General features: G+C 39.6%; 3 protein-coding genes across 4 annotated transcripts; 1 reads left to right on the forward strand and 2 right to left on the reverse strand.

Annotated features, from left to right (window-relative positions):
- Window positions 1–964: 964 nt before the first annotated feature.
- LOC112094037 lies at window positions 965–2104 on the reverse strand. The gene is made up of 2 exons (XM_024173967.1): window positions 1475–2104; window positions 965–1378 (listed from the first exon to the last, which is right to left on the reverse strand). Exons 1-2 carry the CDS (start codon window positions 2102–2104, stop codon window positions 965–967), a joined length of 1044 nt encoding a protein of 347 aa, XP_024029735.1.
- Window positions 2105–5267: 3163 nt separating this feature from the next.
- On the forward strand, window positions 5268–8540 carry LOC21400133 (quinone oxidoreductase-like protein 2 homolog). Its single transcript, XM_010110870.2, has 6 exons — window positions 5268–5730; window positions 5816–5924; window positions 6341–6432; window positions 6530–6788; window positions 7096–7239; window positions 8111–8540. Exons 1-6 carry the CDS (start codon window positions 5387–5389, stop codon window positions 8201–8203), a joined length of 1041 nt encoding a protein of 346 aa, XP_010109172.1. The 5' UTR covers window positions 5268–5386; the 3' UTR covers window positions 8204–8540.
- A 132-nt stretch (window positions 8541–8672) lies between these two features.
- Window positions 8673–12601, reverse strand: LOC21400134 (autophagy-related protein 18c). Of its 2 annotated transcripts, none has more exons than XM_024173950.1 (5): window positions 12415–12601; window positions 10366–11154; window positions 9946–10204; window positions 9637–9760; window positions 8673–8878 (listed from the first exon to the last, which is right to left on the reverse strand). In XM_024173950.1, exons 2-5 carry the CDS (start codon window positions 11143–11145, stop codon window positions 8785–8787), a joined length of 1257 nt encoding a protein of 418 aa, XP_024029718.1. In that variant the 5' UTR covers window positions 11146–11154; window positions 12415–12601; the 3' UTR covers window positions 8673–8784. The 2 variants fall into 2 exon arrangements, with proteins under 2 accessions (XP_024029718.1, XP_024029719.1); XM_024173951.1 differs by lacking the exon at window positions 12415–12601 and adding an exon at window positions 11390–11437.
- Between the last annotated feature and the right edge of the window lie 3027 nt (window positions 12602–15628).

The raw sequence follows: 15628 nt of genomic DNA on the forward strand, positions 1-15628 counted from the left end.
CCATACCAAGGTTCTTGCTTCACTAAGCAACGGGTGGCGGTTTCCACCAATTCTTGAAGATCTTGGATCGTATCCCATATTTGGCTACGAGTTTCGTCACATTATTGGCGGGGTTCGTATCAGAAATAGTGCCGAAGCTTCCTCGAGGCCACTATCAAGGCGAGAGCTAACTGTTCCATCCGGGTATATCTTGACTCGGCGTCTAGGAGCCTTTTGCTTACATAGTAGACCGGTAACTAGATTCCTTATTCTCTGATCAGTACCCAGCTTACGGCGTGCTTTGATACGGAGAGGTATAAGCTTAACTTATCGCCGGGTATGGGCTTTGATAGGATGAGAGGTTTGCCAAGGTGCTCTTTCAGCTTCTGGAAGGCCTCTTCACATTGAGGCGTCCATTCAAAACACTTTCCTCCCTTCAAAGCATCGAAGAAGGGAACACATTTGTCTGTCGTCTTAGATATGAATCTATTGAGGGCGGCGACGCATCCGGTGAGCCTTTGGACCTCTTTTGGTTTCGCAGGAGACCTCATATCCTGCAACGCTTTTATTTTCTCCGGGTTGGCTTCTATCCCTCGGCTACTGACCATAAAGCCAAGAAATTTTCCTGACCCAGCCCCAAAAGCATATTTCAGAGGATTTAGCTTAATGCGGTATTTTCTTAACACATCAAACATTTCGCCCAAATGGTCGACGTGCTGTCTTGCCTTTACACTCTTTACCAGCATGTCATCGACATACACTTCCATCGTCCTTCCGATTTGTTTTGCAAACATTTTGTTTACTAGCCTTTGGTATGTTGCCCCCGCGTTCTTTAAGCCAAGGGCATTACCTTGTAGCAATAGAGGCCACTGTCCGTTATAAACGACGTGTTCTCTTCATCGGATGGATGCATTAGAATCTGGTTATAGCCGGTGTAGGCGTCCATGAAGCTTAACAACTCGTGCCCGGCGGTGGCGTCGATCATCTAATCTATCCGGGGAAGTGGCAAACCGTCTTTCAGGTAGGCTTTGTTGAGGTCGCTGAAGTCGACACACGTTCTCCACGCTCCATTAGGTTTTTTCACCAGGACAGGGTTTGAAACCCATTTGGGATAGTGAGCCTCCCTAATGAAGCTGTTATTGATGAGCTTGTCGACCTCTTCCTTTAAAGCCTCATACCTTTCTGGATTCATCGGTTGGCATTTTTGACGTTTTGAAGGGTAAGTGAGGACGACGTTCAGGGCATGACACATGACTTGAGAGTCGATGCCTTCCATATCTGCATGCGTCCAAGCGAACACATCCAAATTCTTCTTCCGAAATTCCTCGATCCCTATTCTGAGCGCTGATGGCAGATCGGATCCTATCTTCAGTATCCTCGCCGGGTCCTGCTGATCCACCTGGACTTCCGCCAGCTACTCGATTAGTTGGGACCATGATTCCTCCGTGACCCTAGGGTCTATATCCTCAACTGGTCCTTGTTGTACCATTCTTACCTTTAGCTTCCCAGGCTGATTGTACCCGCGTATGGCGTCCGAGTATGCTACTATAGACTCGTATTGGTTGCTTTTTATTTCCCCTACGCCATTGGGTATGGGAAACTTGACATTCTGGTGGTAAATGAAGGTTATCGCCTTTAGTGCCTGAAGGGTCGGCTGTCCGATTACAGCGCTGTACTGTGAGCCCCCTTTGATTACCATACAATTTGCCATGGTGGTTGCATGCCTAGGTTTCTCCCCTGCGGTTATTGGCAACCGAATCGTTCCTTGGGGGATGACTGAGTCCCTCGTGAATCTATACAACGACTGGGACGTTGTCTCTAGTTGCTCCTTGGGAATCCCCATTTTCTCCAAACAGTCAGAGTATAAAATGTCCACCGAGCTCCCGTTGTCCACCAGGATCCTGCATACGGTGTGGTTCCCAATAACTGCCTCTACCACCAAGGCATCATTGTGGGGAAAATGGACTCCATTTGCGTCTTCCTCGGTGAATGACACGTCTGTGCCACTGAATTTGGTAATCTTAGTGGTGGAGAGAGTCCAAAATCTCTCCTGGTACACCCCTTGCCTCGTGGGCATCGCTCTTCTGGGACTTTCTGGAGCCTCCCCCCAGATACAGTCCCCCATGTATGGTTCTTATGATGCCGACCGGCTCGCGATCTTCACCTCACCGATTCTCCTCCCGGCGTCGACCGTCGTTTCCGGGAACATGAACTCGTCTTTCAGCCTTGAACTCTTGTAGCCTCCCCTTGCGGATTAACCTTTCAATTTCGTCTTTCAGGTCGGCGCCGTCGTTGGTTTTGTGGCCGACGTCACTGTGGAACCGGCAATACTTGCTCTGATTCCTTCGGTTCGGGTTCGACTTCATTGGTTCCGGTCGGCGTAATAAGTTTCCTCGCCCGACCTGGTTGAACACTTCCTCGATGCCTATAGTGAGCTCGTGATAGGAGTCATACCGTTGGAACGGTCGAGGATTCTGATTTTCATCCGGCCTCAGCTTTTTTTGTCTCCGGAGGGTTTGGCGTCGACGCGGTCTGTTTCTCTCCATTTCCCCCGCCTCGCATTTTCCAATTATCCTGTTTTCCCGAGGTCGACCCTTGTTCTGGTCCTTTGTTTTTATTAGACCTGTGCTCGGGATCGTTCGCATCGGCTTCTTCTGCATTGATATACCCCTGCGTCCGTGCCAGAAACTCTTTATAAGTGGCCGGCGGCTTCCGGTTCAGGTCGCACTTAAACGGAGTGGTCTTTTTCATACTGGACAGGGCCCCATAAGAGTCTCCCGGTTCGTCATATCCATTGTAGCGGCGACGACTTTCCCGTACCTTGCAAGCCATTCTTTTAATGACTCGTTCGGTTTTTGGTATACCATTGTCTGGTTTTGCTTCGGTGGGATATATTTCTTTACCTTAATGAACTGAAGGGAAAAGGCTTCCTTCAGCTTCTCCCAGCTGGAGATGGACTCTGGTTTGAGTGTCCGGAACCATCGTCGGGCAGAGTCCGTCAAGTGGTTTCAGAATGCTCGGCACATTATCTCCTCCACATATCCATGCAGGAGCATGTGTCCCGTGTACATCTCCAGGTGATCATCGGGATCCCCTCTGCCATCGTACGGTGGGATAGTTGGGGACTTGTATTTGTTGGGTAAAGGTGGTGCCATGATTTCTGCGGTAAAAGGGTGGTCGTGAGTTCGGCTGGGAGTGATGTTGACGTTGACTACTTCTGCTACCCGTCCAAGGTTTTTTTGTAGGTGGCTCACCTGGCATCTGACGTCTTTCTTTAAACCGGTGACGTCACCAGTGAACCTTTCTTCTAGGCTCGTCACTCGCTCCATAATGGCTTTGGCCTCTTCCATAGAAATCGCAGAGATGGTACCTTTTGAGGCTCCTGCCTTCTTCGTATTCAGCTTATCCCTCAAGTCTCCGCCTTCTTGCACTGACCCCGAATCTCCTGGGATATTCTTTCCCGGGTTCCAAGGTGGCGCCTCAGGGTTTTCCAAACTGACGAGTGCTATTCTCTCCTGGGTTTGTCGCCTGGCAGCCCTTTGTCGGCTACCAACGGATTTAGACGGTCGATGTCTTAGGTTATCTCCCTTGGCGTTTTCATTGTCCCTGATCCCTTCTGGAGCATCTTGGCGGTCACCAGCATCCTGGTTCCCAGCCATTGCAGCTCCTAGTGGTCTCAAGGCATCTTCCAAGGGAGGCATGAAATTTCTTCCTTCCAATTGCTCGACAATGGTCGTTAGTCCTCAAACTAAGTCGGTCAGAGTGTCCAGCCGGGCCTGCATCTGTGCTGGGTTAAGCTGCGGCGTGCTTGTGGGTGGAGCTTCATCCCTCGCAAGGGGTTGTTTCCCCCGGTCGGGCTGATTCCTCCCAGCCCCACTGTTGGTCGAATTTTCCTTCATTTGACTGGTCGGATTTGAAGCACCGTTTTTCTTTCGTGGAGGCATGGTCGTTTGTTGTTCGGGGTTGAACACGCGAACCAGAGATTCTGGGTTCGTTCCCCAGCGGAGTCGCCAATTGTTGACAGTGGAATTTCGTCAACAAGACCTTACCGGATTACCCCACAGTATCTCGTTAGGTTACCGGTTTGGAACTTGTGATTTCACTGAATATATTGGATTTTTGTAGTATAGTTTTTGCTAGGTTGTGAAGTAAATGAGATTATGCTTATGAAAGTAAGAACACACAGGAATTTTATAGTGGTTCCCTCTGTTAATCAAGAGCTACATCCACTGTATTGTATTTCTCTTATCTTTGTTCTTCCAAGTTACACATGTGTTAGCAAAGAATTCCTCCTCCATCTCTCTCTCTCGGGGGCTCTTCCATTTTATAGTGAGTATTGCATGAGTCACTGCCCAATGGTAGGCGGTTTGGACCATTTGACCGTGTCCTTCATGGGGCCCGCTTACTCGAGTAGCCTATGGTCTCTTTTGTTCAGACCATAGCCTGTAATTACCTTTTGGACTGCTCACTCATCCAATTTGTCCCCCCATTACGGCTCTGTAGATCTATGTAATAGCTTGTGATTCGTTCTAGGCGGCTTTAGGGGTTTGTAATCATTTCTTATGCAACTGACCTTCTCCAAATCCAGACGCAACCTTGGGATATTCGGCTTATCTTCTCAGGGGTCTTCCTTGAGATGTGGATCCAGTTGCTTGCGCTCTGTCGTCTATGCCTATGCTGACATCTGCCGAGGGTATCTTCCCTCACGACTGACTTTATCGCGTCATTTGACCTGGATTGGTCTCGCAGACCCCGACTGTGTAAAAGGTCGACGGTCTCGGTCTCCTTATACATTCGGCTCTCCCGCCATACAGGAGAGACTAATAGCCCTCGGACGTCGAGGGCTAAATGACGTGGCAAGCATGGAACCACAAGTAGCCTGGTCGTTGTCCGACGTGTCGGTGTGAATTTTCCCACACAACACTCAATTCTACTCAAAAAATAAATTACACACAACACATTGATCAGGCAAAACTTGTGACTATTTTGAACGGAGAAGGAAAAAAAAAAAAAAAAAAAAAAAAAAAAAAAAAAAAAAAAAAAAAAACCTTTTTTTTAATGAGCGAAAAAAGACATCATTACTGCTAACTCTCTTAGTACCCTAGAAATACCTAATATTGTAGGTTAATAATTTAAATTTTCTTTTTTATTATAGATAAAGAAGGTGAAGGTAGTAAATAGAAGATTTATGAAAACTATAATTAATTTTAATTAATTTTTTCGTTCATTAAACGACAACGTTTCTAGCTTGTACTGATTGCAGGATTGCAACAGCAAAAACAAACAAAAAAGTGATTTCATCAAAACTCCATTTCGTACAAAGAGAGAATCCAGAACCTCCAAAAGGCTAATCCTGATACTAAGAAGCAAAGAATAAAGAGAATTTCCAAGCAACAGAACGAAGAAAATGGAAGCTCTGTTGTGCAGGAAAGTGGGCGATCCAACAATAGATTTACAGAGTCCCAATTCCCCAGTAGTTGTGGAAAACAAGTACCCAATCCCAGAATTGGGCTCCCCAAAAGCCGTGAGAGTGAGAGTCAAAGCCACGAGCTTGAACTACGCCAATTACTTGCAGGTGCTGGGCAAGTACCAGGAGAAGCCTCCCTTTCCTTTCATCCCTGGTTCCGACTTCTCCGGCGTCGTCGACGCCGTGGGAGCCGCCGTTGAGAATTTCAAAGTGGGCGATCCCGTTTGTTCTTTTGCCGCCCTCGGAACCTTCGCTCAGTTTGTTGTCGTTGACGAGAACCATCTGTGAGTTCTCTTTGTTTTTTTTGAAAATCCCAGCTTCAGTTTTATGTAAAATGGCTGTTTTTTAATGGCTTGACTGAAATCCCAGGATCAAGGTGCCTCAGGGATGTGATCTGGTTGAGGCTGGCGCGCTTCCTGTTGCGTTCGGGACCTCGCATGTTGCTCTTGTTCACCGGGCGAACTTGAGCCCTGGACAGGTATTTTTACTTGTGGCTCAGTGTAGTTTATAGGTTTGAACAGAAAGTTTGAATAGACATTTAAATTTTGTATGTAGCAAACCCCTGAAATAAACGGGCTCTTGGTTTTGTTTTATGAGTAAAATGTCATGTGTCACCACTTAAATTTAATAAAGCACAGATTGAAGGGGAAAAAAAAAAAAACTAGTGGTGATATGTTTGCATTCTTCATTGTTTATGTGAGAATGTGTTGCCACCGGTCGTTTGTGGTGGTAAGGCTACTCTTTCTCCTTGATAAAGTGTTGGGTTCAAGTCAATGTATGTGGACTTGGATCCATGTCCTAAAAAGGAATGCCTTGCCTCCCTGGAGTTATTGAAAAATGTGGATGTCTTTGTGCAAGTATGAGAATAAGAAGGTGATGAAATGGGACTTATAGGTGTTGCTGGTTCTTGGTGCCGCCGGGGGTGTTGGTCTGGCTGCTGTACAGATTGGAAAGGTTCGTGGTGCCACTGTTATTGCTGTGGCTAGGTACCTACTCATCCCAATATTTGTTCATTTGGGATTTTTCATATAGATGTGCCTTCAGTGATGGAATTGGGTTTTCTGTTGCCTGTTGAATTTACAGAGGAGCTGAAAAGGTGGAGTGTTTGAAAGCACTGGGTGTTGATCATGTGGTGGACTCCGGCAACGAAAATGTTATCCAAAGTGTCAAGGACTTCCTCAAGGCCAGAAAGCTTAAAGGGGTTGACGTTTTGTATGATCCCGTCGGAGGCAAGCTTACTAAAGAAAGTATGAAGCTATTGAACTGGGGGGCAAACATATTGATCATAGGCTTTGCCAGTGGAGAAGTTCCTGTCATCCCCGCGAATATCGCACTTGTTAAGGTTTTCTTTTGAACCCCAAGTTTCGTCTTTTAAACCTAACATACATTATGATTGCATCCCTTAGAAATCAAGTTCTATAAACAGGTTTCTGCTTAAGCTTCTTAGTTACATGAAAAATTTAAATGCAAAAAGGATCAAGTAGGAGTAGGATATAAAAGGCTTTATGAAATAGTCTAGTTTGATAGCTTGATTGTTATGTTAATAGAAGTGTTATACATGTAGTATGCCTGTCTTTGCCTCTAATGGACTAATGATCATGTAATTGTCCTTTCAAATTGTTGCATTTTTTTTTTCTTTTCTCTGTCAGAACTGGACTATACATGGACTTTACTGGGGTAGCTATAGAATTCATCGACCAGGTGTTCTTGAAGATTCTGTTAGGGAGCTACTATCCTGGGCGGCGAGAGGCTTGATCAAAATCCACATTTCTCACACTTTCAGCTTATCAGAGGTCAGGAACTCATGTACTCCTTTCTTTCCTTTCGTGACCCTTTATTCTCCGCAATATAATTTTCAATCGTCTTTTATCCTGGAATTGTTATGCCCCGCTTAATAGCATGTGAACTTCCGACTATGGTAAATTCGAATATTCCTGTTTCTTGTGAATATAAAAGCTAACCTAAGAATTAACTGGGACTGAGGGGTAGCCAACCTTAAACCAATCTTGAGTTATAATAGTACTATAATGATCTCTATCTGAATGATATTGAGAAGAACAAAAATATAGTTATAGGCACAACTGTGTTTGGCAAGAGGGAAAGAAAATAAGAAGAAAAAAACAGTATTTAGTTAGGTGGGGGAAATGGAGAGGAAGCAGTGGATTTTTTTACTATTATATTTAATATGAAATTCTTCCTTTAACCCCTCCATATTGTGAGAGGTTAATTTGGGGTCCTTTGAATGATTTGAAGTCCATCACTCAATCAATTCTTTTCTCTTTTCTTTCCTATCGAACAACCACGGGTCTCAAAATCTTTAGACTAATCTGCTCGCCCCTCTTCTTCGTTCCACTTTTTCCCCTGTTCTAAAGTTTGGGCTTCTATTTGCAATACCGGTGGTCTGGTACAAGGGTAATGAAAGCAATTCCCCTTCGTTCGGTTGTGTGGCTTTTAAATTGGTCTTTGGTGTCAAATTTTCATAGAAAGATGAAGGTGCGTCAACTTTGATTGCTTTTCTCATCGTAGATTGCTTTTAGGCTGTAGCATATTTAAGAAATTGCTATGTTGAAAGGGAGAGAATCAGCTTTGAGTACAATTGCTGCTTGTCATTTGGTGTTATCCTGAGAAATTTCATCGAATCCTTTGATTGCTTGTTCTTAACAGGCCAATCTTGCCTTTGCTGCTATGAAAGATAGGAATGCTATCGGAAAGGTGACAATTGTTCTTGACGGTGGAACAGTAAGATCTAAGCTTTAAGCTGATCGGTATTCAGCTTGGAAGGGGTGGAGAGTCTTAATTTTTGCACTTTTGTGCTATAAACAATTGGAAATTTCCATGTTGCTTGTTTAATTAATAGTATAAATAAAAACTCGAAAGAGCTGTTCGCAAGATAGCGAGTCTTTTGACAAATAAAGGTATTGTTTCAAAATCCGTCCATGTAGATTCTACTTTGCTGCTTGGACTTCTCTCTCTCTCTCTCTCTCTCTCTCTCTCTCTCTCTCTCTCGCTTCCTCTTCTCTTTTTCCTTTTTTTTGGCTTTTGTAAGTGATATAAACTTCAAAGCATTTATATTACACATAATGGGAGTATTCCTAGATCTCTTTTGTCATGAAAAATGTTGTAATGAATGGAATATATAACATCACAATTACACTATCTTTCAAACATGGTTCATGCTTCAGCAAAAAGGGCAAAAAAAAAAGAAAAGAAAAAAAAAGAGTTAATGTAGAAGAACGCACTTGCCACTACAGCAAACTTTTTCCATCGGCATATTAAAATATTTACACATTCAGGTTTCGTATATACACAGGACGAGAATAATATATTGCCTAAGCTCTTTATCTGGGTCTAATGTCTGTTTTCAAAAAGCGTATGTGTTCCTGCTGCAGCATCTGCCCTCCATGCACAGGATCAAAACTACATCTGTAGAAACTGAAAACCAGGCAAAATGTGTTTTACCAATCCATTTCAAAAAGCTTAAGCTATTACGAGGTAGACCAACAATAATTTTATACTTTAACACTCCCCCCTCACGTGTAGGCTGGACAATGCACAATTGTGTGAGTAAATTATTTATTAAGCCTAACATTTGAATATTTAACAACAAACCCGAAATATATTGAAAACCCAACACGTAATAACAATTTAAATGGAGATAAAGAGTGCAATTACGGGATTTGAACTCAGGACCTCCCTTTCTAATACCGTGTTAGTTTACTAATCCATCCTAAAATTTTAAGTTATTAGGAGGTGGGTCAACAATAGTTTTATATTTTAACATAATGGCTGTGAGAGAGAGAGAGAGGCATGAAAACGACACGGTAAATAGCAAAAGCTTGCTGGGAGTGTGGGGTTAAAAAATGTATCGTGGTTTTTGACAGCTTGTTTAATTTATGAAAAATTTTGGGCCTCCAATGCACACTAGTCACGTAAAACCAGATATAAAAGCTTGGAGAGAAGGGGATTAAGAATAAGAGTGCTCGACTAAGTACCGCTAGTATTTTGGCTTCTCGAAGAGCAGGTCAAAATGAATTTAAAAAACGCTGTCATTGAAAAACACCTTTCTGAGCAACTTGTGGTCACCAAAAATAAGTACTTGTAATAGGTGTAGTGATTCTGTGGCTGATAGGTGAGATCTCGAAACATAAATTAAAGGAGTAAACAAAAATTATAAAAGAAGAGTTCCGCACCTTCCATCCATGCCAACAATGATGACAGTGTTCTGAGATCCAAATGCTGCAATGAATTGAGCGTCTTCTGGTAAGTGGAACTGAGCAAATGACCATTCCGAGCTGAAATATTTTGGTAAAACCCCTGGAAAAGTTTTGGACAGCAGAAAATAATACATCAAAAATATGATTTAGATCCAATATCATGAATATCCCCCCAAAAAAAAAAATTTTGAGAAATATATTCCTTTTCCTTTTAATACAAAAATCCACGCGGACAAGAAATTCGATCGAGTCTTTTGAAACTAAAAGTTGACACATCAATTTTACCCCTCATAAATGACAATGATGAACCAGGATTGGCACCGGTGCTTGGAGAAATAAGAGCATCAAGGGAAGTTGAAGAATTTTGGTGAGCCAGAGGTTGCCCCTGAGCAGCACTTGAATTGGCATATGAATCCTCCCCTACAACGCGAACTCGTAGGCTGAATATGTGTACAGTACCTTTATCACTTGATGTCGCTAACCACTGGACATTTGGGGAGAGAGCAATGCTATAAATTTCTGCTCTGTCAACACCTCTCCGTACCTACAAGAATGAAGGCAATAAATTCATACGAATACTTAAAAGCTACCAACCATTGAAGAATCTAATACAGTAGTTCCACACCTCCCAGAAAATGGCATTCTTAAGCTGCACATAATACACCTCATAAATCGACAATGAAAATCTGAAGTTAAAGATTCTACCTCTTGTAAGCGAGTCCCGTCCATTGTATTGAAGATTCTTATTAAAGTGCCCTTTGTACTAGCAGTTGCAAGAAGTAGTCCATCCATTGTTAATGTCAAGCAGGCAATGTGGGAATCATGAGCATTAATTAACTTCGTCATATTCAGCCCAAAGTGTTCAATTCGAACGTGTCCTCGTTGAAGGCCTGGGCAAGCCAGCACAGATGTATTTGAATGATGTGAAAGGCAGCATAAGCCCCTCGGATTTGCTAGAGTCTCAATCTGGTGAAGCAGCTTCAGATCCATAAAGTTGTAAACATATATTTTATGCTCAAGAACAACAACAATTCGATCCCGCCTTAGTTTCACTGCACGAACCTCAGACCTAAATGCAAATTCACCAATACAGCGGCTCTGATGATCATCCCAAATTATAACTTTATTTGGCGGATACTGGGAATTGGCTCCTCCACCAACAAGTGCAAGAATGTTGCAACGAAATAGCATCTCAACAATTTTAAATCCACCACTTTTCAAGTCACGTCTGAAAGTCTCCTTGAAAGGGTCACAGTTATATATACGAAAACCACAGCTTGTCCCAGCAGCAAAGCAACCATAATCTTGATTCCAAGATACTGAAAGTAAATCTGTTTCATCATGGTCACTCATCTCTGGTTCAAGCTGGTTAAAGGAGCCAGTCGCCCCACTTTCTGGGGATTCAAACGTGCCAACCGTTGTTGGTGAAAATATTCCTCGAGATGTTGAAACAGTTGAACTCATGTGGGAAGAACGCACAGTCATAAGCAGTTGCTGCAATAAAACATATTGTGAAATCATTAGGTTAATGGAACATGCAAAGATAGAAAGTCACAAGTTAAATTGTACCACTCTATGAGGAATGCTTGAAATAGAAGGCAAAGTGTTAACATGCACTAAAACAAGCTAACGAATATGAGACTAAGGGAGCCCAGAAAAAGGAAAAGAGCACCTCAATTATTCTAAACGTGAAGGAAGAACCCTATACAATGAGCAAAATTTTACAAACCTTAAAAATGAAAGACAAAAATTCTGGTGAATAACAGAATTTCCTCGATAATTCTACTTCGGAGTACAACTAATTTAGAAGACATAAAACCTGACGCTTCCAAAAGAACTACAATCAGGAAAAAAGGGGGAAAAAAAGAAAAGAAAGGAAACGGAAGAATCAAAGAAGACCGACCCAAAAATGACAAGAACCACCAAAAGAAAAAGAACCTAAGATGCATTGCGCCAATGTCAACATCCATACAACTCATAGGAACCAACCCACAATGCAAAACCATTAAAAAATAAAAAACCAATCAGCAAAAGGTTGACCTCTTTAGAAAAACAACCAACATGGAAAGGACCAGAACCCTTTACCCTCCTGCAAATAGTTACCTCCACTTTAACCCGCTCACAGAAGTCAATGACCAACAATTCATACCAACTTATCCCCCTACTGTCAAACAGTAACCCTAATTTCAAAACCAAATCCCCAACGTCCATTTCCAATACTCCAGAATTCCAAATTACTTGAATCGATACAATAATTAAGCATTGCCTCAAATTTCTTAAATTCTCAATAATTTTTCAATACTCAAAAGTTTCTTCCTTTTTTTCTTTTGTCAAATAAACATTTGATCATAGATAAACAAAAATTTATCAAATTAAATGGCATGAAACAACAAATAGCCAGATCCTAATTCACAACAATAATGATCATATATAATAAAAGAAACTGTTTCTTTCTTGACAGATTAGCATTATTACCACAACAATTAAAGTGCAAATCTTTGAAAACCCAAAGAAGGATAGCTAATCATCAACTTACAGAAGGTATATCCAATCACGCCCTGCGAAATTTTCTAAAGGGACAAAAAAAGAAGGAATTTTAAGGATTCGGATCAAATTCTTCCCGAAATTAAAGGGAAAAAAAATCAAAATTTGGGAAGAAGATGAACACATAAAATTGAGATTCATAGAAATATGAATAAAGAGAGAAGGAAAAAAAATTGAAAGAAACGTGGGCGATTTGGATTCGAAACTCACCAATGAACAAATTGCGAAACTTCGAATGCGAAATCTTCCTCCGATCGCAGACACTGACACACTAGTATCTGGCTGTTTTCCCTCCGGACGGCGACAATAGTTCCATTTCTTCTCTCTCTCTCTCTCTCTAGAATTATTAAAATAATTTCAGATCTTTGCTTTACTAAACTTTGTCTTGTTCTTTCCGCAACGCTGTGTCGTTTTTAGGCAAATCTTTCTTTTGTTCGTCGGTTTTTAACAAGTATGATGATAAGATAATGAACAAAAGTAATGAACTTGTAGAGGGGCAACAAAAAAAAAAAGGGAAAAGAAAATAAAATAAAAGGTATGATGTAATGATTTGTACATGAATTTTCCTATTTTCCTGATTGTTGAAATAAATAAATAAATAAGAAGTCTAACTTGCAAAAGCTCCGACCTCTGCAAGATTTAAGGAATTCTCGTGCAATTTGCAAAAATATTTCTATTACTATTGTTTGAATAAAAATTTCACCCACATAAATCGTTTGTCTCGTTCATTTCGCTGATTCGAATTTAAAATTTAAATTTTTCTACAGTAAAAAATTCTCACAAACAATTACATCTAACTTTTTTACTATAATAAAAAGCTCACATAAAGTTATATCTCAACTCGAATTAAAAACTTAAATCAGCGAATTAAATGGCCCAAATTTTGCTGAATACATAAATTGTCTGAATTACGAAGTAAAGAAGATATTAAGCTTTTCACTACTGTTGTGGCAGATCCCATCTTGCTGGTTTTTATTTTTTCTCCCTTCAATAACCGATGCATGTTTTTTTGGCTGAAAACGATAATTGTTTAACACGAGGAAAATATATATATTTTGTTTCATAGTTTATAATTTTGTATTTAGATTGATTGATACATTATAATGGAAGTGCTTACATTTTGTAAGTAACTAAAATGGATGCCTTGCTTCCCTCAAGGAAAAAAAAAAGAGTATGCTTTGGTTTCAAAATCCAACGTGGACATCACATTCACTGTTATGACTGATCTGAAAATTTTACTCAAGGATTAGAACCATGAGATTAGAATTATTTTCGATTTACGTGTATTTTTTATAAGAAAAAATACTGTAACAAATCATAAACTATGATTTGAATCAGAGAACGAATCCTCCAACCAAACGGTAACTTTTTTTTTTTCCCTTTTAAAAGGAGATATTTACTACTTTAAGAACTAAAATAATGTTTTACTACTTTAAGAACTAAAATAAGTGATTATGATGTAAATACACCTACTAGTAATTTCGTACATACACACAATGTTTAGGTCTAAGTTCAAATTGCAGCCATCAAGTTAAAAAAATAAAAAATAAAAAATAAAAAAAGTGGACGGAGATAATTTTTCTCGCAATTCTCGGCAGTGCTTCGCCTGTCCTAGTCCTGTTATGATTCAGGGATGTGATTTTATTCCTATCACTATCTCATCTCAAATTGTTGTCTCTCATCCTATCCTTGTTAGGGCGGATTTCCGTTGGACCCATTTCTATAAGAATACTACTATCTCTATAAAATATGTATTGGGTTAAATGTTGTTAATATTTTAATGGATCTATCCATAAAATATCCACGGGCATAAATGAAAAGGACATAGAAAATACTTTTGAGAAAAAAACTTTGGTAATTATAACGAATGATCTCCAAACTTGTTAAAAGGTGATAATTTAATATTTAATTTTTTTTTTTACGAAACGAGTTCCAAATTATTTAAAATGGTATAATGTCGTCTATTTTAAGTTATTATGCTATTATTTTTTATACGATATTTGATAAAAATAACTACATTACATCTTTTTAAATAGTTTGAGATTCGTTTCGTTAAAAAAAAATTTAAAAACTAAACTGTTACTTATTAAAAAGTTTAGAAACTATTCGTACAATTTACTCAAAAAAAACTTCAAGATTTACATGCCTTCACTCTTTGATGTTGCGTGTCACATAATACATTCCAAAATAATAACAGTAACAAGTCGTTATCAACTTTAACACCTTCAATATTGTCCCGAGTCAAGTGGTTAATTTCTTACTACGCTGCAAATAATATCTACCTTTCTCGGGTAAATTCAAACGACCCAATTTATGAATCATCAATTGCAAAAGAACAATCAACCTACATGACATGGCCAATAATTACTTTCAAAACTATTAAAACGTTATATCTTGCAAAAAAAATTGTTTACACCAAGATGGTGGTGCAAAAATGTGTTTGACCTTTGCAAAGTTCATTTTCGTATTGAACATTAAATTGGAAGAAAAATACCCCTTGTTTATGTACCATGTTTTGTATAACAATGTGTAAAATGTTGTGAGATATTGTAAAAACATAATCAATTAAGTTGTTATTTTAGCAAAGTTTTTCTCCTACATTATATGACTCATATATAATTGTATTGATAAAAATAGGTCAATTTATGCATCATTAACTCCTTTTAATTATCTATAATTTCATTTGAAAATTTTCACTTCTTTATGCAATTATTCGGCTCTTTTTTTTATTATTAATAATTTTTACCGACATCAAGATCGACATTATCTGTTGATATTTTCACAAATTCAGATCCTCGGTGGATGACATTTTTAGGCAGAGTGGCCTACTTGAGATTCTCCATAAATCTTATGTACTAGAAGATATAAAAGTCTCCTTGATCAATGATTTTTTGTAAATTATAAAAGAAAGATACATGTATATGGAAAGGTAAACATGATCTTCAAGAATATATATTGTGGCCATTCTTTTGGTACACTTGTGGCCACTTTGTTACAAACTTGGTGAAATTACTCATCTTTTTGGTGTCAAGTGAAATTACTGATTTATCTAAGAAGAGAAATACCAATAATTGGTACCATTGTGGGTTGTCAATTATTTGTCCTACTATATATACATATTAATAATTTATATTTATTTTTTGAAAAATATAGTAGGTAGGGTGCGAAGAACCAGGTGTTTTTGGGAAGAATAAACCCCAAAAAATTAAACAAGTTGCATTAGACTAAAGAAATACTTAATTATAGAGGGTAATTTCCCAAATAGGAACTCAACCCCTCATCCCATATTTGGAATACTTCACAATTCACACATTTGCAGACTAGTCTGTACAAATCGAAGAGTTCTTCACAAACCCCAAGACAAAGTAATTGAATTATTGAATTTATTTAAGCTAGAGCTAATTAAGACACAATATTCAATCTC

The sequence above is a fragment of the Morus notabilis genome, unplaced genomic scaffold (assembly GCF_000414095.1).
Source record: "Morus notabilis unplaced genomic scaffold, ASM41409v2 Scaffold223, whole genome shotgun sequence".
NCBI classification, from domain to species: Eukaryota; Viridiplantae; Streptophyta; class Magnoliopsida; order Rosales; family Moraceae; genus Morus; species Morus notabilis.

Excerpts from the sequence above, each read along its gene's own strand:
- LOC112094037 (XM_024173967.1), bottom strand. The coding sequence starts at position 2,104 with ATGGGGGACTGTATCTGGGGGGAGGCTCCAGAAAGTCCCAGAAGAGCG. Across the intron at positions 1,379-1,474 it reads ATCAGCCTGGGAAGCTAAAG|GTGGATCAGCAGGACCCGGC; the intron begins GTAAGAATGGTA and ends GCGGAAGTCCAG.
- LOC21400134 (XM_024173950.1), bottom strand. The coding sequence starts at position 11,145 with ATGACTGTGCGTTCTTCCCACATGAGTTCAACTGTTTCAACATCTCGA. Across the intron at positions 10,205-10,365 it reads ACGGGACTCGCTTACAAGAG|GTACGGAGAGGTGTTGACAG; the intron begins GTAGAATCTTTA and ends TCATTCTTGTAG. Across the intron at positions 9,761-9,945 it reads ATCATTGTCATTTATGAGGG|GGGTTTTACCAAAATATTTC; the intron begins GTAAAATTGATG and ends AAACTTTTCCAG.
- LOC21400133 (XM_010110870.2), top strand. The coding sequence starts at position 5,387 with ATGGAAGCTCTGTTGTGCAGGAAAGTGGGCGATCCAACAATAGATTTA. Across the intron at positions 5,925-6,340 it reads CGAACTTGAGCCCTGGACAG|GTGTTGCTGGTTCTTGGTGC; the intron begins GTATTTTTACTT and ends TGGGACTTATAG. Across the intron at positions 6,433-6,529 it reads ACTGTTATTGCTGTGGCTAG|AGGAGCTGAAAAGGTGGAGT; the intron begins GTACCTACTCAT and ends TTGAATTTACAG.